The sequence below is a fragment of the Oncorhynchus tshawytscha genome, linkage group LG06 (assembly GCF_018296145.1).
Source record: "Oncorhynchus tshawytscha isolate Ot180627B linkage group LG06, Otsh_v2.0, whole genome shotgun sequence".
Taxonomy (NCBI): domain Eukaryota; kingdom Metazoa; phylum Chordata; class Actinopteri; order Salmoniformes; family Salmonidae; genus Oncorhynchus; species Oncorhynchus tshawytscha.
In genome coordinates, this window is record NC_056434.1 from 12,906,958 (window position 1) to 12,930,973 (window position 24,016).

General features: G+C 43.4%; 1 protein-coding gene across 2 annotated transcripts in view; it reads right to left on the minus strand.

Annotated features, from left to right (window-relative positions):
- Positions 1-13,540: 13,540 nt before the first annotated feature.
- The window catches only part of LOC112246713 (growth hormone-releasing hormone receptor-like), a 44,137-nt gene continuing 33,661 nt past the window's right edge, over positions 13,541-24,016 (minus strand). For both annotated transcript variants that reach the window (XM_042322984.1, XM_024415213.2), the window contains exons 11-13: positions 21,849-21,978; positions 16,780-16,821; positions 13,541-14,288 (exon numbers count right to left, since the gene is read on the minus strand). In XM_042322984.1, the coding sequence (XP_042178918.1) occupies positions 14,187-14,288; positions 16,780-16,821; positions 21,849-21,978 (274 nt within the window). In that variant the 3' untranslated portion in view covers positions 13,541-14,186. The remainder of the gene's footprint in view (positions 14,289-16,779; positions 16,822-21,848; positions 21,979-24,016) is intronic.

The window sequence follows — 24,016 nt, forward strand, 5'->3', positions numbered from 1 at the left end:
CCACTAAATCCGGAAGCCAGCCGCACCAATGTGTCGGAGGAAACGCCATACACCTGGCGACCGTGTCAGCATGCACTGCGCCTGGCCCGCGACAGGAGTCGCTAGTGCGCGATGGGACAAGAACATCCCTGCCGGCCAAACCCTTTCCTAATCCGGATGACGCTGGGCCAATTGTGTGCCGCTCCATGGGTCTTCCAGTCGGGCTGGCTGCGACAGAGCCTGGACTCTAACCTAGAATCTCTAGTGGCACAGCTAGCACTGCAATGCAGTGCCTTAGACCACTGTGCCACTCGGGAGGCCTGGAACATATTGTCTGAATTCAAAAATACAGCTTAGTTTACATGACTTGCAGCATTTATTTTGTCTTAATTTGTCTTTTTACCAATTTTGATCAGTTTAATAGTAAATACATAATTGCTCTTACCAATTTTACTGCAATACTTGAATAACTTTCACCTCAAAGCAATGAGTCCATTGTAATGATGTCTAAATGTCAGGCTTTTCTACTTCTAAACATTTGTAAATAGCAAAAAAGTAACCTTGTACTTTTTGCTAGTGTTTGATGAAAATAATCAGGAACTTTTTTTATTTCATGTTTTAAATCATTATGTTTACAATTACAGTATTATGTGCAGCAGTGGTAGCTATAGACGACTGATCACAAAAAACAAACGACTGATCACAAAAATAACCTATACAGTATGAATGGCTCTCAATAGCATTTTATTTCGGTATTGTGTTTTTCTGATGTTACGGCAGTGAAACATCAAACTTAACGCTGGGTCAATTTGAAGTTTGTCCAAATAAAACAGAATATAAGTAAATAATTTCCCCATAGGAATGTAGTTGAATACCTGAAATGACTGGCTATGTATCCACCTCATTTTCAAATGCTTTTAAAACACGGAAGCCATATGTGGAAACTATGGTTACAACTTCCTCCTAATCATAATTCATATATACAGTACCAGTCAAGTTTGGAAACACCTACTCATTGAAGTCTTTTTATTTGTACTATTTTCTACATTGTGGAATAATAGTGAAGACATCAAAACTATGAAATAACACATGGAATCATGCAGTAACCAAAAAAGTGTTAAACATATCAAAATATATTTGAGTTTCTTCAAAGTAGCCACTCTTTGCCTTGACAGCTTTGCACACTTGGCATTCTCTCAACCAGCTTCACCTGGAATGCTTTTCTAACAGTCTTCTAGGAGTTCCCACATATGCTGAGCTCTTGTTGGCTGCTTTTCCTTCACTCGGGGCGGCAGGTATTAATAGTGTTTCATATCTCCTCAGACTAATATTATTCTGTTGGTCCTGTGGGTACCTTTGCCACTGTTCCACCCCTTGTGTGTTGCGCTGTCATGGTGTATTTGTATTTAGTGGTTGGAGCATTGGGCTAGTAACCGAAAGTTGCGCAATCGAATCCCCGAGCTGACAAGGTAAAAATCTGTCATTCTGCCCACTGTTCCTAGGCCGTCATTGTAAATAAGAATTTGTTCTTAACTGACTTGCCTAGTTAAATCAATGTTTTTTTAAAACAAGAAAAACATCCCAAACCATCTCAATTGGGTTGAGGTCAGGTGATTGTGGAGGCCAAGCCATCTGATGCAGCACCATCACTCTCCTTGATCAAATAGCCCTTACACAGCCTGAAGATGTGTTGGGTCATTGTTCTGTTAAAAAACAAATGATTGTCCCACTAAGCGCAAACCAGATGGGATGGCGTATCGCTGCAGAATGTTGGGGTAGCCATGCTGGTTAAGTGTGCCTTGAATTCTAAATAAATCACAGATCGTGTCACCAGTAAAGCACCCCCACACCATCACACCTCCTCCTCACCATCACACCTCCTCCTCCATACAGATCTTACGTTCACCTACTCTGCGTCTCACAAACACACGGCGGTTAGAACCAAAAATCACAAATTTGGACTCATCAGACCAAAGGAACAGATTTACACCGGTCTAATGTCAATTGCTTGTGTTTCTTGGCCCAAACAAGTCTCTTCTTATTGGTGTCCTTTACTAGTGGTTTCTTTGCAGCAATTAGACCATGAAGGCCTGATTCACGCAGTCTGCTCTGAACAGTTGATGTTGAGATTTGTCTGTTTCTTGAACTCTGTGAAGCATTTATTTAGGCTGCAATTTCTGAGGCTGGTAACTCTAATGAAATTATCCTCTGCAGTAGGTAACTCTGGGTCTTTCCTGTGGCGGTCCTCTTGAGAGCCAGTTTCATCATAGCGTTTGATGGTTTTTGCAACTGCACTGGAAGAAACTTTCAGAGTTCTTAATGTTCCATATTGACTAACCTTCATGTCTTTAAAGTAATGATGGATTGTCGTTTCTCTTTGCTTATTTTAGCTGTTCTTGCCATAATATGGACTTGGTATTTTGGCAAATAGGGCTATGTTCTGTATACCATCCCTACCTGGTCACAACACAACCGATTGGCTCAAACACATTAAGAAGGAAAGAAATTCCACAAATTAACTTTTAACAAGGCATACGTGTTAATTGAAATGCATTCCAGGTGACTACCTCATGAAGCTGGTTGAGAGAATTCCAAGAGTGTGCAAAGCTGTCATCAAGGCAAAGGGTGGCTACTTTGAAGAATCTCAAATATAAAATATATTTTGACTTGTTTAACACTGTTTTGGTTACTACATGATTCCATATGTGTTATTTCATAGTTGTGATGTCTTCACTATTATTCTACAGTGTAGAAAGTAGTAACAATGAAGAAACCCTGGAATGAGTAGGTGTTTCCAAACCTTTGCCTAGGACATGTATACATACATTTATATACTGACTGTATGACATATACTCTGAAATTGAACCTACACATTTTTTGGGGTTACTTTTCTGCAATAGTGCTCTTTGACAGAGTGGCATTTTGACAGGTACATGATCAGATGTTTAGAATTGGGACATACTGTACTTAACCAAGTGTGTGTTATATTGGCACGAAATGGGATAAAACATTTTCAAACAGGAAGGTAGTACCTGAAGTTGTTTAACAATTCAGAATTGTTTTGTGTTGCAAAATTGTTGCTACATTGTACCCAACTGAATACGGCACAGGTGAACATAATGCTCATGATATTGGTTTGTATTTATTTAACCATGTGCATATCAAACATAATTGAATGAAGGACATTGTGTTATTTATGAGTTTTTCAAATTCTCAGTGGTATATGATATTTATTTGCTATGGATCAGGTCATTGATAATGCATCAATATTGTACCATGTAATTAATGTAGGGTAATGTAAAATGACTGCAGAAGTCTTCCCTTGGACTGTTAAATCCAAGTCCAGGCACTCGTGTGGTTTGAAAGTTAAATACTTTAATTTATGGGCTACACCATTATTAAAATTGTATCGGCTTACTGTGTCTGATACAAAATGGAGGAGATGCAGTTGTATAGCCTTGACTCACTTTGTATCAGACACCCTGATGAAGGCCAAAGTCGATGCGCATTAGTGTATTTTAATGTTGTATCCCATTAATGAAAGGCTTCCTAAAGTTCAAACCCACCAGGTTCCTTGACTTTGATTGTTTATGCCACTTATCACTTATTTGATGTTATAATTTTCCATTATGCTTTTCAATTCCTATTCCCCTCAAAGAGCACCTGTGGTTGTTTTGTAATACCTGAAGCGCTTCTGCTCTGTTTGTTTTTTAAGGTGTTATAGACATTGGAGTGACAAATAAAACTTCTCAACCCTGTTGCTTTTATCAACTGATTATTTTAACTCAAATTGCTCAGCAATGCTTTAAAGTAACGTTACAGTGGCTTCAGAAAGTAGTCCTACCTCTTGCCTTATTCAACATTTTGTTGTGTTACAGCCTGAATTCAAAATGGATTCAAATAAGTTTCACCCATTTACCCACAATACCCCATATTGACAAAGTGAAAACTTGTTTTTATGATTTTTTGCACATGTCTCATTTACAGAAGTATAAGAATATTTTGAAGATAAATACACAACGCAGAGACAGAGAACGAGAGGTCAAGGACAGAGAACGAGAGGTCAAGAAACAGAGAACGAGAGGTCAAGAGTACTAAAAGTCAATAGAGTATTAACGTTCAATAGGGAATTATCAATGGAAATAGTTGGTTTTCAGTTCAACATTTTTTAGGAATGTCAGTCCTGAACTCATAGCTACGTGTGGCACGCTCTCATTGGTCCAACCTGAAATAGGATACTTGTTATTTGGTCATTGGCACAGTTTTATTGCAAGGAATTCTAATTGTCAACCACAGGCTAGGGATTGGTTATAAAGTACATCCTGTCCCTTTGTTTTGTGGAGAGAATCACAGGTTTGATTTGATTTGATTTGAGGGGACAGGGGTGCATGAACATCAACCATCAACCTCCCTGCATGATTTGTTCTCTCTGAATAAACCTATTATATGTGAGCTTTTCTGACAGCTGGTGCTTAAAGCTAGTGAGGGAGATAAGTATTTCCAGTTTCAGAGATTTTTTGCAGTTCGTTCCAGTCATTGGCAGCAGAGAACTGGAAGGAAAGGTGGCCAAAGGAGGAATTGGCGTTGGGGGTGACCAGTGAAATATACCTGCTGGAGCGCATGCTGCAGGTGGGTACTGCTATGGTGACCAGTGAGTTGAGATAAGGCAGGGCTTTACCTAGCAACGACTTATAGATGACCAGGAGCCAGTGGGTTTGGCGACGGATGTGAAGCGAGGGCCAGCCAACGAGAGCATACAGGTCGCAGTGGTGGGTAGTATATGGGGCTTTGGTGACAGAACGGATGGCACTGTGATAGACTGCATGCAATCTGCTGAGTAGAGTGTTGGAGGTTATTTTGTAAATGACATTGCTGAAGTCGAGGATCGGAAGCAGAGTCAGTTTTACTAGGGCAAGTTTGGCGGCGTGAGTGAAGGAGGGTTTGTTGCGAAATAGAAAGCCGACTCTAGATTTGATTTTAGATTGAAGATGTTTGATATGATTCTGGAAGGAGAGTTTACAGTCTAGCCAGACTCCTAAGTACTTATAGATGTCCACATATTCTAGGTCGGAACCATCCGGGGTGGTGATGCTAGTCGGGCATGTGGGTGCAGGCAGCGAACGGTTGAAAAGCATGCATTTGGTTTTACTAGCGTTTAAGAGCAGTTGGAGGCCACGGAAAGAGTGTTGTACGGCATTGAAGCTCGTTTGGAGGTTAGATAGCACAGTGTCCAAGGAAGGGCCAGAAGTATACAGAATGGAGTCGCCCGCAGCAAGAGCAACATCATTGATATATACAGAGAAAAGAGTCGGCCCGAGAATTGAACTCTGTGGCACCCCCATAGAGACTGCCAGAGGACCGGACAACACGCCCTCCGATTTGACACACTGAACTCTGTCTGCAAAGTAGTTGGTGAACCAGGCAAGGCAGTCATTAGAAAAACCGAGGCTACTGAGTCTACCGATAAGAATATGGTGATTGACAGAGTCGAAAGCCTTGGCCAGGTCGATGAAGACTGCTGCACAGTACTGTCTTTTATCGATGGAGGTTATGATATCGTTTAGTACCTTGAGTGTGGCTGCGGTGCACCCGTGACCGGCTCGGAAACCAGATTGCACAGCGGAGAAGGTACGGTGGGATTTGAGATGGTCAGTGATCTGTTTGTTGACTTGGCTTTCGAAGACCTTAGATAGGCAGGGCAGGATGGGTATAGGTCTGTAACAGTTTGGGTCTAGGGTGTCTCCCCTTTGAAGAGGGGGATGACTGCGGCAGCTTTCCAATCCTTGGGGATCTCAGACGATATGAAAGAGAGGTTGAACAGGCTGGTAATGTGTTTTGCGACAATGGCGGCGGATAGTTTCGGAAATAGAGGGTCCAGATTGTCAAGCCCAGCTGATTTGTATGGGTCCAGGTTTTGCAGCTCTTTCAGAACATCTGGTATCTGGATTTGAGTAAAGGAGAAGCTGGGGAGGCTTGGGCGAGTAGCTGCGGGGGGGGGCAGAGCAGTTGGCCGAGGTTGGAGTAGCCAGGAGGAAGTCATGGCCAGCCGTTGAGAAATGCTTGTTGAAGTTTTCGATTATCATGGATTTATCGGTGGTGATCGTGTTACATAGCCTCAGTGCAGTGAGGAGCTGGGAGGAGGTGCTCTTGTTCTCCATGGACTTTACAGTGTCCCAGAACTTTTTGGAGTTAGAGCTACAGGATGCAAATTTCTGCTTGAAAAAGCTGGCCTTTGCTTTCCTGACTTTTTATTTTTTTTACCTTTATTTAACTAGGCAAGTCAGTTAAGAACAAATTCTTATTTTCAATGACAGCCTAGGAACAGTGGGTTAACTGTCTGTTCAGGGGCAGAACGACAGATGTGTACCTTGTCAGCTCGGGGATTTGAACTTGCAACCTTTCAGTTACTAGTCCAACACTCTAACCACTAGGCTACCCTGCCGACTGACTGTGTGTATTGGTTCCTGACTTCCCTGAACAGTTGCATATCGCGGGGACTATTCGATGCTATTGCAGTCCGCCACAGGATGTTTTTGTGCTGGTCGAGGGCAGTCAGGTCCGGAGTGAACCAAGGGCTATATCTGTTCTTAGTTCTGCATTTTTTGAACGGAGCATGCTTATCTAAGATGGTGAGGAAGTTACTTTCAAAGAATGACCAGGCATCCTCAACTGACGGAATGAGGTCAATATCCTTCCAGGATACCCGGGCCAGGTCGATTAGAAAGGCCTGCTCGCAGAAGTGTTTTAGGGAGCGTTTGACAGTGATGAGAGGTGGTCGTTTGACTGCGGATCCGTAGCGGATACAGGCAATGAGGCAGTGATCGCTGAGATCCTGGTTGAAGACACCGGAGGTGTATTTGGAGGGCCAGTTGGTCAGGATGACATCTATGAGGGTGCCCTTGTTTACAGATTTAGGGTTGTACCTGGTGGGTTTCTTGATGATTTGTGTGAGATTGAGGGCCTCTAGCTTAGATTGTAGGACTGCCGGTGGTGTTAAGCATATCCCAGTTTAGGTCTTCTAACAGAACAAACTCTGAAGCTAGATGGGGGGCGATCAATTCACAAATGGTGTCCAGGGCACAGCTGGGACCTCAGGGGGGTCGGTAGCAGGCGGCAACAGTGAGAGACTTATTTCTGGAGAGAGTCATTTTTAAAATTAGTACTTCGAACTGTTTGGGTATGGACCTGGAAAGTATGACATTACTTTGCAGGCTATCTCTGCAGTAGACTGCAACTCATCCCCCTTTGGCAGTTCTATCTTGACCGGAAAATGTTATAGTTGGGTATGGAAATCTCAGAATTTTTGGTGGCCTTCCTGAGCCAGGATTCAGACACGGCAAGGACATCAGGGTTAGCAGAGTGTGCTAAAGCAGTGAGTAAAACAAACTTAGGGAGGTGGCTTCTGATGTTGACATGCATGAAACCAAGGCTTTTTCGATCACAGAAGTCAACAAATGAGGGTGCCTGGGGACATGCAGGGCCTGGGTTTACCTCCACATCACCCGCGGAACAGAGGAGGAGTAGTATGAGGGTGCGGCTAAAGGCTATCAAAACTGGTCGCCTAGAGCGTTGGGGACAAAGAATAAAAGGAGCAGATTTCTGGGCATGGTAGAATATATTCAGGGCATAATGTGCAGACAGGGGTATGGTGGGGTGCGGGTACAGCAGAGGTAAGCCCAGGCACTGGGTGATAATAAGAGAGGTAGTATCTCTGGACATGCTGGTTGTAATGGGTGAGGTCACGGCATGTGTGGGAGGTGGGACAAAGGAGGTATGAAGAGTGGAACTAGGGGCTCCATTGTAAACATATTGACATTTGAGAGAGACATACAGCGAGGCATAAAGTAATCACAGGTGTTGATTGGGAGAGCTAGCTAAAACAACAGGTGAGACAACAACAGCTAATCAGCTAAAACAACAACAGCAGGTAAAATGGTGATGACTAGGCAGAGAGGGTCAGATTAACTACACACAGAGCCTGAGTTCGCGGCTGGGGCCGACAGATAAAAATAAATAAACAGAATGGAGTACCGTGATTAATGGACAGTCCAGCAGGCATCAGCTATGTAGCCAAGTGATTATAGTGTCCAGAGGGCAGCAGTAGATGGAACAGGGAAGCCGCCACTACGCTAGCATGCGGGCGACACGGCGTTTAAAGTTAGTAGCCCGGGGATAGTAGGAGCGTCTGCTCCGGCGGAGGCCGGTTGAAGGCACAGCGGATGGAGTATTCATTGTGTAATGAAGTGCTATTTTCTATGCAAATGACTAGCTTGCATTGCTATAACTGAGACAACACATAGCAACGTATTTTCACTGAAAGGACACACAGACTTGCCAAGACAGGAACGCACACACATACTCACACGCAGCCCCTCCCCTTCTGGATGGGCTCCAAAGACAAAGAACTCTGTCGAGAACCAATGGGATACTGACACCAGGCTGGAGGAGACTGTCTATCATCTACAAGCAACCTACCAGAAGCCAGGACTACCAGAATCTACCTACGTCATTTCAATGTATAAAATGAACTGTCCGACATGTGTCCGGTCTCTCTTTTTCTGACGGTTCCATAAGAACAGACGAAAAGGGGCCGTGCAGCACGTTTTGCCAAATATCATTACGCTTGAATAAACGGCCTTTACTCCGCCTTGCCAGAGTCTCAACTTGATCTCGTTTCTCATATTGTTATTCATCAACAATTGTCAGACCAGTCGTGGTGGTGCGGCGGGGCGCCGTGTCGACAGAGAATCCAAGCCAGATGGCAATGTAGAATTTTGTTTGCTAGCCGGGAGATGCGCCTGGCTCACGGCTAACACGGTTAACTGGTGCTAGCTTCGTGGCAGTGTCATTAGCCACTATAGCCAATCGGTAGCAGCGGTGATCCGGTGCCAAGGTCCAGAGTTTACAGCAAGGATCCGGTGGAGTATTGGGCTCTAGCCGTGTATGAGTGGGGTTCGGGAGGTGGGTGGTGGGCCTCAGGGATAGCTTCGGTGCCACGGTGAATGCAAGCTAGCTGTTAGCTAGCTGTGAAGATCAGAAGTAGTGGTCCAGGGATTACGGCAGGAATCCGGCGTTGTTGTGGATAGACAGTCCGATACTGGTAGACTAGCGAGTATTATCCAGGCTAAAAACATGGCTGGTATCTGTGCAGAAAGTAAAAGCCGCTAGCAGTGGCTAACAATGACTAAATAGCTTGTAGCTAATTAGCTGGTTAGCTTCTGGAGGTTCTTGAATGTGTTCTAAAATTGAAAATAATAGCGATTCCGTATCACATTGGGTGAGGCAGGTTACCGGAAGGTATAATCGAATTAAAAATCGAAAAGAGATTGAAAATAAATTGAAATATATATACAAAAAATATGGAAAAAAAAGCAAAAGTATTAAAAAAACACGTCTTCACTGCTACGCCATCACTGAGGTATAAAGAACTGGTATCCAAGACAGCATCCAAGATGGCCGACAGTTGTTTTCAACGCATACACCGTTTTGTGGTAGCTGCCATCTTGCTAGTTACCGATAGAGTCATTGCATTTTGGTACACCAGAAGTACATACATTTCCAATGGAACGCTGCATTTGCCTTTCAACATTGTGTTGCAGAGGCAGTTGCAGTGCGTTCTGTGTGGTGCAAACATTGGCTTTATCAAATGAATGCCTCAAACTGTATGCCTCAAACTGTATGTCTCAAACTGTATGCCTCAAACTGTATGCATAGAGGACTTGACAAAAATGGTAGCAGAAGGTGAATGTTGAACTTTTGGTGCACACATATCCAGATGATTACCATTTTGCTCAAGATGCTGTAGGTGTGATAGATGCGTTGCTGGGACTATTTTGCCTGTGCACTAGTAATGGAGCAGCACGAGCAACAACTTCATCATGAGCGCAGGAAGCTTTTGGGCAGTCTGCCAGTGTTGCCAAGGACTGCATGGCTGCAACTAGATGGGGGAGGTGAAATCTAATTTTGCACCACCACAGTTACCACAACCACTAGAAACATGAAAAGTAATTTTGTGTAAGCAGTTGTATGCAAGTAATTTATTGAATACTAAATCATATGTGCTCTAGCTAGCTCTACATGTACGTTGTGACGTACAGATAGTTGTATGATTTGTTTATATTCAACACAATGCAATCACAACAATACACACATTGTTATAAAATAAAACGTTTGTGAAAATAGTTTCTGCAAAAGCTATGCAGTTATGAATTGCCTGTCCCAATGAATCACTCAGTTAATCAGTAAAGTTGTCTAGTGGCATTATACACCTGGCCAACCTCACTCATAACCTAATTTCTTTATCTGTGAGATTGAAATTCAATGCATACAACATTGTATACTGCACACAAAGTGTTTTTACATTTTGTGTGCCTGTCATGAATTTCCAATGAGCAATTTGTGCCTATTTCACAATCTGTGATACTGGGTTGGCTAGAGAATCTGGTAAATATAATGGATAATCTGTGTCAAGGGGTGTTGTGGTTGTTACAGCCCACAGAGGGAGCCGCTGCCTAGTCAGTGAGTCAGTTGAACGAGAGAGGCACCAGATACACTAATGATTTTAAACCTGATAGTCAGGGTGAGTTATAAAGCATAGCATAGATGCATAAATTCCTCCTGCAGGAATTAGCCTATTGCGGATTAATTTGACACATTTCTGCAGAAATGTGAATTGTTGTTGTGATGGCACCGGAGGGGATGTCTGCTGTATTACTGGCTCTTAACCAACCGTGCTATTTTTTTATATATATTTTTTTGCATTATTCGTAACTTCTTTTGTACATAATGTTGATGCTACCATCTCTTATGCCTGAAAAGAGCTTCTGGACATCAGAATAGAGATTGTTCACCCCAAATTGGACAAATAGTTTTTCTTTAATGAGTCAGACAGGAAGGATATACTCCAAACACCCGAACAGGCCCTCATCCACGTCATTCGCTGGAGAATGAAACAGAGATTTTGCGGAAAGAGATCAGGGTGCCTTGTGACGATCAGGCAACGAGTGGCTAATCTGCCTTTGCCCTCTGTACTGCTAGCTAACGTTCAATCGCTGGAAAATAAATAGGATGAACTGAAAGCATGTATATCCTACCAACAGGACATTAAAACTATAATATGTTATGTTTCACCGAGTCATGGAGGAACAACGACATTAAGAACATACAGCTGGCGGGTTATACACTCTATCGGCAGGATTTAACAGCAGTCTCTGGTAAGACACAGGGACGCATATTTGTAAACAACAGCTGGTGCACGATATCTAAGGAAGTCTAGAGGTTTTACTCTACCTCAAGCGAGCATCTCATGATGCCAATGCCATGATTACTGTATATATGTGATAACCTTTGTATGCTTGCAATGCACAATGATGGAAAAGTACTGGGTAAATGGAGATGTACTGCTTTAGTTCTCAGGCTGAGAACTGCCTGCACCTGCTGATAGTCACGCAGCCTCAAGGCCATCTTATAGTAGAGTGAGAACCTGATCACCGACAACGATGAGACAGCCTATAGGGAGGAGGTCAGAGACCTGGCCGTGTGGTGCAAGGACAACAACCTCAACTTGATCAAGACAAAGGAGATAATTGTGGACTACAGGAAAAAGAGAACCAAGCACGCCCCCATTCACATCGACGGGGCTGTAGTGGGGCAGGTTGAGAGTGTCAAGTTCCATGGTCCAAGCACACCAAGACAGTTGTATAGAGGGCACGACAAAACCTATTCCCCCTCAGGAGACTGATAAGATTTGGCATGGGTCCTCAGATCCTTAAAAGGTTCTACAGCTGCACCATCGAGAGCATCCTAACTGGTTGCATCACCGCCTGGTATGACAACTGTTCAGCCTCCGACCGCAAGGCACTACAGAGTGTAGTGCGTACGGCCCAGTACATTACTGGGGTCAAGCTTCCTGCCATCCAGGACCTCTATACCAGGCGTTGTCTTAGGAAGGTCCTAAAAATTGTCAAAGACTCCAGCCACCCCAGCCATAGACTGTTCTCTCTGCTACAGCACGGCAAGCGGTACCGGAGCACAAAGTCTAGGTCCAAGAAGCTTCTAAACAGCCTCTACCCCCAAGCCATAAGACTCCTGAACAGCTAATCAAATGGATACCCATACTATTTGCATGCTCCCCCCTCTCTCTCTCTTCTACGCTGCTGCTACTCTCTGTTATTATCTAGTCACTTTAAAAACTCTACCGACATTTACATATTACCTCAACACAGGTGCCCCTGCACATTGACTCTGTACCGGTACCCCCATGTATATAGCCCCGCTATTGTCATTTACTGCTGCTCTTTAATTATTTGGTATTCTTATCTCTTACTTTTTGGGGGGGGTATTTTCTTAAATATTTTCTTAAACAACTGCATTGTTGTATTGGGCACATGTAATTGATTCTCTTAGCAGACGCCATTTATTTGCAGTGGTAACCTGTTTGAGTATAAATGTAGCTGTATCTCAGGAGACACCATATATTTCTGAGTATTTTTAATTCTGTCGTATTATACATCACATTCAGCCCACATTAAAGCACACAGCTTTATTCAAACAGAACATTCAGCCCACATTAAACCACACAGCTTAATTCAAACAGAATTGGTCCTATTTTTTTCATATTTCTTGGCACTGTTAGAGGCTAAGGAATTATCCTGTGGTGATGTACTGTAGCCCATACATGTGTGTATTTCTCATGCTTACGGCCAATAGGAAAGGATAGGATGAACTTTAATATCCTCCAGGGGAGAATTGTCTTCGACACACAGTACTCCTGTATACATTGCACGTTACCCATCAATAGCCACAAGAAGCCTAATGAAAGGGCCTCCAGGGGACCTAATACTGTATTCAGAATCTAAAGCATTGGATAATAGGACATGGATGCATACACACACACACGCATTCATGCATGCGCACACACACAGAGAAAGAGAGAGAGCAAAACACACACAAAGAGAGAGAGCAAAACACACACAGAGAAAGAGAGAGAGCTAAACACACACAGAGAAAGAGAGAGAGCTAAACACACACAGAGAAAGAGAGAGAGCTAAACACACACACACAAAGAGAGAGAGCAAAACACACACAGAGAAAGAGAGAGAGCTAAACACACACACAGAGAAAGAGAAAAACACACACAGAGAAAGAGAGAGCTAAAAACACAGAGAAAGAGAGAGAGCAAAACACACACACACAAAGAGAGAGAGCAAAACACACACAGAGAAAGAGAGAGAGCTAAACACACACACAGAGAAAGAGAAAAACACACACAGAGAAAGAGAGAGAGCAAAACACAGAGAAAGAGAGAGAGCAAAACACAGAGAAAGAGAGAGAGCAAAACACACACAGAGAGAGAGAGAGCAAAACACAGAGAAAGAGAGAGAGCAAAACACAGAGAAAGAGAGAGAGCTAAACACACACAGAGAGAGAGAGAGCAAAACACAGAGAAAGAGAGAGAGCAAAACACACAGAAAGAGAGAGAGCAAAACACAGAGAAAGAGAGAGAGCTAAACACACACAGAGAGAGAGAGAGCAAAACACAGAGAAAGAGAGAGAGCTAAACACACAGAGAGAGAGAGCAAAACACAGAGAAAGAGAGAGAGCAAAACACAGAGAAAGAGAGCTAAACAAACACAGAGGCACTGAAACACAGAGAGAAAGCTACAAGACAATATTCCCATAAAGCATGAAAAACAGGGACACGTTTGATACATAAAACCCTCTATTTTCCAGTCTAAATGATTTTTGAACTTTGTTTTGTTAAAAAAAAAAACATCAACACTTTATTTGCTGTCCCAATACGAATTGGGATACAATCCTTGATGGTATAGTACCTCAGAGACAGGCTTCTCTGTAACTTAACCATAGATGATACTGAAGAGGAGGAGGAGAAGGAAGGGCATTTCACAGTGCTGTTGCACAGTTCATCTTGAGCTGGACACAATGGATGAACCCAGTGGTGGTCCCTTTAGCAATGAGATTGTGATGATGGGAAGAGAGGACATTGTATACTTTAGGGACACAATGTACAGCACCCTCTCCTTCTAAAAATATATAAGCAATGTGTGGAGGCCACAGGAATTTGAAGAAGAATATGACCGTTGTCCAATGGAAACTTCTGGTTTATTCCAACCCCGCCGCAAGACACACATATAGAGGTTGGAGAAAGGAGGAGGAGGAGGAGGAGGAGGTGGATGAAGAATGTGGCCCTAGAAATGTGTGTCCATTTGACTTCCCTTGGCACCGGGCAGAACCACTCCGTTGCTGTTATCCTGCCACCTCAGCCACCTCATATGGATTTCCTTTTGGACCTGATACAAACAGATACACACCCATAGAATTAGGAATTAGAATACTATATGATTCCATACATTTTTCAAATTAACTGCCAATATGCCAACATTCCATTCAAAGTCAATCCCCAGCTACACACTGGCTCAAAACAGTTGATGATAGGACAGCCCAGTTGTAAATGCAACAAGTACTGATATTGTATCATATAACACCACTCACAGATTTCCAAGAAAACAGTATCTAAAACATTTATGGTCTGTTTACATATATTTTAGAGGCTATTTATACAGAAAGTGTATAAAACCCATATAAACTGTATTTATAATTATACGACAGGTTGATTATAATTCCATTACACAATTTTGGATATATTAAATGCCTTATTTTTATTTTCCTGCATAAGTAAAAGCAGGGAATGCATCACCTATGCCTCTACTGCCATTCAATCCAATTAGACTGGTTTGGAATTTCTTCTTGACCAAGATGGCTGCCATTTTCGCACCATTATGGAACTTTATGACATATCCCCTCTAGTAATTTAATAGGATCTAAATGCACACACACAAAGACCTCAGATTACATCACCACATACATTGTAGGAGATACTTCAGATCACGACAGCCAGTTTTTAGTGTTGTTGAAAATGATTGGATGGATGAATAAATGAACGAATTAACAAACGAATGAAAGAAATTAATTGGAAAAAATAAATCACGTATTGACTATTGTGAGTTTCTATATACAGCAGCACTGAGTTTCATTGCTGAATTACACAAGCTAGTCCTTAAGTGGTGCACATCTGCAAAAAACCCAGCTGGGGTCAAATGAACTGATTTCTAAGCACTCGGTGTAAACTCAGTAGGGATGAATATTTTCCCGAAAATCTACCAAGTTTCAATACCGGGAATAATTCAAATTTATCTCTAGAGTCTCGGAAAATACCCCAAAAATCAGATGTGCCCCATCTACACCATTTAAAACCAAGATGTGGTCACTATGGGCTCTCCCCAAATAAGAGGGGAGAGCCCATATCGGCTTGACTGCGCCACTATGTAAAGATTTCAGAGCAAATTAAACTGATAGAGCAACTATCATGCATTGCTAAATATATTTGATCACCAATGACATTGTTGTGAATTGCAAAACAGGCCTTTCATAGATTCATAGCGTTATCATGTTTCTCAATTAATTCAGCGCATTTCGACACAGAGCACAACCAGAGTATAGCATTTTCCAATCATACAACATTTGTAATGGCAGTCAAACCAAAGTTGCTAAGCTTGCTAGATAACCTCCTTTAACAAATGACAGAATATATCCTATATTTGGCAAAATCAAGTTGATGATTATACAGATGGCAGATCAGCTCATGAATAACGGGGGGGGGAGGGGGGGTGAAGAGTGTGGAAATTGTCTAAATATCAAGGTATCTTAACGGGGATCATCTCTACTGTCATACTGTTTGTTGATCACACATTCTCTCCCAAAGCTCTCATACGGGCAGCAGGTGGGTGGGTGCTAACATTTGTCCTATTTCACACATGTGCATGTATTATGAGACACCCTCGGAGAGTGGGTTCACGGCCAGGGATCAAACATTATGTGTTTGTTCCACATCCCACCCCCCCTGAGACACCCTCAGAGAGTATGTTCACGGCCAGGGATCAAACATTATGTGTTTGTTCCACATCCCACTCCCCCTGAGACACCCTCGGAGAGTGGGTTCACGGCCAGGGATCAAACATTATGTGTTTGTTCCACATCCCACTCCCCCTGAGACACCCTCGGAGAGTGGGTTCACGGCCAGGGATCAAACATTATGTGTTTGTTCCACATCCCACTCCCCCTGAGACACCCTCGGAGAGTGGGTTCACGGCCAGGGATCAAACATTATGTGTTTGTTCCACATCCCACTCCCCCTGAGACACCCTCGGAGAGTGGGTTCACGGCCAGGGATCAAACATTATGTGTTTGTTCCACATCCCACTCCCCCTGAGACACCCTCGGAGAGTGGGTTCACAGCCAGGGATCAAACATGATTGACTGTGACCCTGGAGCAATGTTGCATATTTTTGTGGAATTGCATTGGTGCGACATTGGGGATGTTGTATTTATTTGGCAGGTCTTGTCATTCGATTTTTCAGGAAATGTGAAGAGTGTTCCAGAGACAACCCCGGGATCCATGGCAACCCATATTAATAACCCCGGGATCCATGGTAACCCATGTTAATAACCCCGGGATCCATGGTAACCCATGTTAATAACCCCGGGATCCATGGTAACCCATGTTAATAACCCCGGGATCCATTATAACCCATGTTAATAACCCGGAATCCATGGTAACCCATGTTAATAACACCTAAAACACTTGTGTAAGTTGCTTTGGCTACAAGCATCTGCTCAATGGCTTATATTACATTATTAGCTTCTGATTTATATCAAAGCAACATTTAGAGAGCAGAATGGTTGGTGTTTATTATTGTTGGAACGTTAGTGAAGGCTACTCACCTCTTCATTGAGAAAGCAGTAGAGGATCGCTACTATCAGCCCCTACAAGACAGAGGATATATAATCAATAACTCAATATTTATAGATTTTAAGTACCCAGATGTTCTCAAAATATAAGAGAAGTATAATTGTGAAGTATAATTGTTGCAAGTATAATTGTACATAAAGACATAAAATGTATATTATATATTGCTGCACAGATTCAGCCATAGCGTCAACAGCTGAACGACCGCAAATATGTATCGTGCTTGTTAATGAGCTCGCTGTAAGCTATGCTAGTGTTGAACTAGTTGATGAGACTGGTTGTATTCCCAACATAGTGCACTAGGGATCTGGTCAAAAGTAGGGCACTATAATAGGGCGCCATTTGGGACGCAGGCACTGTCTAAACTCTCCTGCTTTTCCTGTCGCCTTTACAACCTAAAGACGTGGCACGAATCAGTTCTCAGCTATTTTGCACTCTTCCCATGAACAAAGCCTGTATTAGAGCTCATTTATGATCGTTTATTCCTGTTTCTCATAGTTGCCTAACGGTTTATTTTTCTATATTTGATAAGTATAATTGTTGTCTTTATCTGCTGTCTAGTAGTCTTTTTGCTATCTAGGGCCATCTGCTTTAAGTGCTGTATGTCTCCCCAGTTGCATACTTGTGGTGTGAACTGCTGACTGCTCATAACTTGCAGATGATTGTTGACACATTCACCAGAATCAACGGGCAGGGCAATTTGTGACTTGTTTTGGTAATCAGTGACTTTATTGGGGGGGAATGGTTTCTACTCTCCTAGGCAATCAGCAATTAGTACAGGGAGGTGTGCTCTCCACCTGTGCTTGGCAATTAGTAATTAGTGTTAGTTCTTCAGTCTCCCCTGGTTTCTCAGCGGCAGCTGTAAATCGTGTCAGTCTCGTCGGAAAAACTAAGACCGTCGCCGAAACAAAGATGGTTCTGCAGAGTTATAATGAAGGAAGGAGAGGGAGGCTACCCACCATTATCTCATTTGAATATCTTACAAAGTTATTTACAGATTCTCATTTTGCTCTTTTGTAGCTTTGGGGGTGTGTGTGTGTGTGTGTGTGTTCTATACCTGTTCGCTCCTCTCCCTGCAGGCTTTACAAACGTTTCCCACCCCTTGGCTGCAACTCTTAGTGTACCCTGTGCACACAACCCATGTGGAATTCAAGTTCTCTGGCAGCATTTGGAACTGCCGATCTACGGTCAAGAACACATAGTTCATCTCACCCTATGCTGCCCTTCACTCCCTTTACTTGTTTGGCCCTGATGGAGACCCAGAGAACACTGCTGCTCTCTGACCACGTTTTCTCTCATAGTCCAAGAGCATCTGGGCGTCGCAGTGATGGCACAGGGCTATTCATTTCTCTTAACTGGAGATTTTATGTTTTCTCCCTCTCTCACCTCCATCTCATGTGAATTCCATGCCGTCGCTGTCATTTGTCCACTCAAGCTTAACATTATCCATTGTCGTCATCTATCACCAACCAGGTGCCCTTGGGGAGTTCCTCAATGAGCTTGACACCTTTAAGCAAATTTCCTGACAATGGCTCACCACACTTCTTACTTTGCAACTTCAACCTTACCGATTAATTTCTTTCCAACTCTCTTTCCCCTCTTTGCCCCTTGACCTCACCCTTTCCCAATCGCCTCCAACTCACAAGGCAGGCAATACACTTGACCAGATCTTTACAAGAGGCTATTCACCTACTAACCTCACTGCAACCCCCCCCATCCCCCAGGTCTCTGATCCCTACCTTGTTTTCTTTGTCTCCCTTTCCTCCAACCCTAACCACTCAGCCCCTACCCAGATGGTCATGAGCCATCGCAATCTTCGCTCTCTCTCCCACTACTCTCTCCTCTTCTATCCTATCATCTCTCCCTTCTGATAAATCCTTTTCCTTCCTATCTCCTGATTCTGCCTCTTCGACCCTACTCTCCTTCCTTTCCGCATCCTATGATTCGCACGGTTTCCTCCCAGCCGGATCGGACCTTCCCTCCTGCTTCGTGGCTGAGTGACTCATTGCAAGCTTACTGAACAGGGCTTCGGGCAGATGACCGAAAAATGGAGGAAAAACTAAACTTCCGGAGGTCCTATCATCCTTTCAGTCTCTCTCTACCTTCTCTTCCTCTGTATGTGCTGGTAAAGCTACCTTCTCAATCTAAATTGCAGGCTTCTGCCTCCAACCCTCTTTCCACCTTCTCCTCCCTCCTTAATCCTCCACCCCCTCCCTCTCTACTGACGACTTTGTCAACCACTTTGAAAGAAGGTTGACAACATCCACTCCTCAATCACTCAGCCTATTGAGTCCAATAGTCCCACTCAAACAGAACTACCATATGCCTTGACCTCTTTCTCCCCTCTCTCCAGATGAAATCCTGCGACTAGTGAGGTCTGGCCATCCGACAACTTGCCCGCTCGACCCCATACCCTCCTCCAGACCATGTCTGGAAACCTCCCATTCCTCACTTCCCTCATCAGCTCATTTCTGACCACTGGCTGCTTCCCCTCAGACTTCAAAATGTCCTGAGTCGCTCCCCTCGAGAAACTCACAAGGCTCCCTTCCATCAACTCATCTGATGTGAAAACCTACAGACCTTCTCTATTTTCTTTCCAAAACACAATCTTCTTGAATGTAACTTCAAGACAGGTCACTCAACTGAGACCGGCCTTCTGTGTCATGGAGGCTCTCCGCACTGCCAAAGGCAACTCTCTTTCCTCATCCTCCTGCCTTCAACACAGTGAACCATCAGAACCTCCTCGCCACCCTGGCTCTGCATCCTACCTCGCAGGCCACTTCTACCAGGTGACATGGAGAAGATCTGTGTCTGCTCCATATACTCTCACTACTGGTGTCCCCCAGGGCTCAGGTCCCCTGTGGGAATTGAACCCACAACCCTGGCATTGCAAGTGCCATGCTCTACCCACTGAGCCACACAGGAGTCCTCTTCTCACATCCTCACATGGTCTCTCCTATCATCCTCACATGGTCTCTCCTATCATCCTCACATGGTCTCTCCTATCATCCTCACATGGTCTCTCCTATCATTCTCACATGGTTTCTCCTATCATCCTCACATGGTCTCTCCTATCATCCTCACATGGTCTCTCCTATCATCCTCACATGGTCTCTCCTATCATCCTCACATGGTCTCTCCTATCATCCTCACATGGTCTCTCCTATCATCCTCACATGGTCTCTCCTATCATCCTCACATGGTCTCTCCTATCATCCTCACATGGTCTCTCCTATCACTGCTATGCGGTTGACACTCTACTACTTTTCTCCCATGGCACCCGCTCCTCCGCACACTCCACTGGCTTCCAATCGATGCTCACATCTAGTACGAGACCATGGTGCTTGACTACTGAGCAACAAGAGGAACTTCTCCTCCCTACCTTCAGGCTGTGCTCAAAGCCTACACCCCAAACCGAGCACTCCGTTCTGAATCAGGGTTAGTTTGGCAGCTGAGGTAAAAAAGGAACAATTAAGTTAGAGGACGCCAAGTCTAGATTTAATCTTAGCCTGCGGCTTGGCTATGTGCTAAGAGTACTGTCTAGCCATACTCACAAGTACTTGTATGAGGTGACTACCTCAAGCTCTAAACCCTCAGAAGTAGTAATCACACTGGTGGGGAAAAAAGGCATTCTTTTTACCAAACCACATGACCATTGTTTTGGAAGTGATCAGACCCTAGCCTCATGTGACCTTGGATAAAATATTGACAATCAAGTGTTTCTACGGAGCTGTCTGGTCCACTAGCCCGGGCTGTCTCCCTCTATCAAGCACTTGATCTTACAGAGGGAGAGGAGCATTCTAGAGGGCATGATTGGGCAGATCAAGTGATAGCTTGAAAACATTTTTGGGGATGTTATCCAATTTTATTTGATCAGATTTTTTATAAGTTATGTAAAAGGCCAAATGAAAAACGAATATGCTATAATTATCAGGCTTTACATAGCTTGAGAATTGTTCATGTAAGTAACTGCTCTTTTTTAATATTCTGATGCCTTTTTTTTACAGGCTGTAAAAGTGCTATCCATCCCAGGAATAATTTATGTAAATTAGATTTATATAAATATTCATTACATACGATGTACATGCCACAACACATTTTGAGGCAACATACCCACTTCATAAGACTGTGTCAGTGTTTTCTTTAGCCGGTAATGGCTGGCTTTTAATCTATTAAAAATAAAAACAGATTAATTAAATTGGCACCGGTCTATTGTCCAGGAGAAGATGGGGAAAAAATCCATTGTGAAATAATGCCTATTCATTGATTGAAATAGCAGTCGCTGTATCGAGAGTGAAACGTGCTTCAATAAGATTCTAAAAGCATTGGTGTGTAAAAATACTCTTTTTTCTTCAAATGGTAAATTGAAACTCGCATAGGCAACTAGACAGGCTTCACTCGCCGAGGGGGGCATAGCCGATGTTCTCTGCTGGTGCCAATAAGAGGCTACTTTTCGCTCAATTAAATTGCGAATTTTGCTTATTAAAAGGCCGAGTCTTTTCATTCTTATATTTACTGTAATAGCCATTTCGCTTTCCAAACTGTTTTTCTATTTGGTATTTGCCGAGCGCTCTGGCCAAATTGCATGCCCTTCAGACTGTAGGCTATGCGATCTAAAAGAATCGGCAGCTTTTTTTAAAAAATAAGCCAATGATCCTCTGTGGCCAAATCATGCTTTCTGGTGTAGTAGTCTATTTTGAATGATTATATTTGTTTATGTATAGAGGAGTAAGCTATTTAGGGAACTTCTAGCTTCCCTATCTTTATAGATGCCCCACCTATTTATTCTAACGTCTTCAAATTGCTCATCAGAATTCGGTTAGAATGCCGCACGCTGTTATATTTTGTGTTAAGATGAATTTCCATAAAGTAAATGTGACTTCTGGAATTTTGAGCACAGTGAGTGGATGCCCCTCAGGTTGCCCAACCAATATGGATCCGGTACATTTCTTAAATGACCAGTAAATGTAAAGGCTTCCGGTCAAGTGTCCGGAGCCCACATTTTCCATCGGAAATCCTGGTGTGTGTGTGTGGATCAGAGTACCTGAAAGGACCCCATGCAGAGCTCGAACCAGAGGCGCACGCTAACATTGAAGTAGTCAGGTAGGAAGTTAAACACCATGTAGGGGGTCCCGAAGAGGGGGATGAGGAGCAGGGTTGACTTAGTCAGCCGTCTAGCAGAGAGGGAAGAGAAAATACGTTTGAGTAATAAACTCTGGGGGTGTTCATGTTTATCAAATACAAATTTAGCGGGTGGAGCGAAATGTTGGAGTAAATGTGATTGTGTACAAGAATGCATTTCAAAGTAATTTACGAGTGGGAAAATACTGGTATCATATTATAGGTGTTCATGTCTTTTTTAAAAGTCTACTTCACTGACCTTTGAGAATATAATAGGGCCTACATATGCATGAGGGCTTTCAAGGCTCTAGTCAATTACTCTGCACTGCCCTCCAATAAGGTATTCATCTACCAAGCCTCTTGAGTGGTGAAGTGGTGTAGGTTCCAGGTGGTGAATTAGACCTTGCCCACATTGGAAGCATTACATTACAAAAACATGTTTCCTTCAGCCCTTGACTACTCTCCTTCCTGGATATCAAGAGACTGGATAGGTAAGTAATAGGTCGATTTTCCACCATTGTTTTCACCTGTTATGTGCGTTTTAGAAGTGAAATCCAGCTATGATTACAGTAGGTAGCAGACAGACCATCCACATGAAATGAACTAGAGGAACTGAAGTGAGCTGAATGGAAATTTACTTAAATGAACTGATCATTTGATTTCAGTTAATTTAAGTAAATTGACTCCAGTTCAAAGTTTGATGCAGTTTTGCCTGTATAGGAAGCCTCTTAGCTCATTAAAACTGCATCAGAGCTCTTCATAAGAGGCCTGTTTCTGAACTCTCTAAAAGTACCCAACAGTGTACATGAAAAGTGCTTTACAATTCGTACACGTTCTCTCTCTAATTGCTGAAATGTACAGCAGCCAATGTGCAGCAGGCAAGCCACTGAGTAGGCCGTTCCCTTCAGTAATCCTCTAAATCAAAGATTATTTGTCACGTGCTGAATACAACAGGTGTAGACCTTACAGTGAAATGCTTACTTACAAGCCCTTAACACATTTTTCTTAACTTGTTGGTTATCAATTTTTTACTTAAGTAAAAAACATATAAAATAAAAGTAACAAGTACTTAAACAGCAGCAGTAAAATATCAGTGAAATAACAGCAGCAGCAGTAAAATATCAGTGAGTCAGTGTGCGAGGGCACCGGTTAGTTGATGTAATGTACATGTAGGTAGAGATAATGTGACCATGCATAGATGATAAACAGAGAGCAGCAGTAGCAGTGTAAAAGAGGGGTCTGGGTAACACTTTGGTATAGTAGCTGTTAAGCCTTTTGGACCTAGACTTGGCGCTCTGGTACCGCTTGCCGTGTGGTAACAGAGAGCAGTCTATGACTAGGGTGGCTGGTGTCTTTGACAATTTTTAGGGCCTTCTTCTGACACCGCCTGGTGTAGAGGTGCTGGATGGCGGGAAGCTTGGCCCCAGTGATGTACTGGGCCGTACACACTACCCTGTTTAGTGCCTTGTGGTCGTTGGCTGAACAGTTGCCATACCAAGCAGTGATGCAACCAGTCAGGATGCTCTCGATGGTGCAGCTGTAGAACCTTTTGAGGATCTGAGGACCCATGCCAAATCTTTTCAGTCTCCTGAGGGGGAATAGGTTTTGTCGTGCCCTCTTCACGACTGTCTTGGTGTGCTTGGACCATGTTAGTTTGTTGGTGATGTGGACACCATGGAACTTGAAGTTCTCAACCTGCTCCACTACAGCCCCGTCGATGAGAATGGGGGTGTGCTCGGACCTCCTTTTCCTGTAGTCCACAATAATTTCCTTTGTCTTGATCACATTGAGGGATAGGTTGTTATTCTGGCACCACACGACCAGGTCTCTGACCTCCTCTCTATAGGCTGTCTCATCGTTGTTGGTGATCAGGCCTACCACTGATGTGTCATCGGTAAACTTGATGATAGTGTTGGAGCCGTGCCTGGCCGTGCAGTCATGAGTGAACAGGGAGTACAGGAGGGGACTGAGCACACACCCCTCAGGGGCCCCTGTGTTGAGGATCAGCGTGGTGGATGTGTCATTACCTACCCTTACCACCTGGGGGTGAGTGCATATGGATTGGTAGTCATTTAGGCAGGTTGCCTTTGT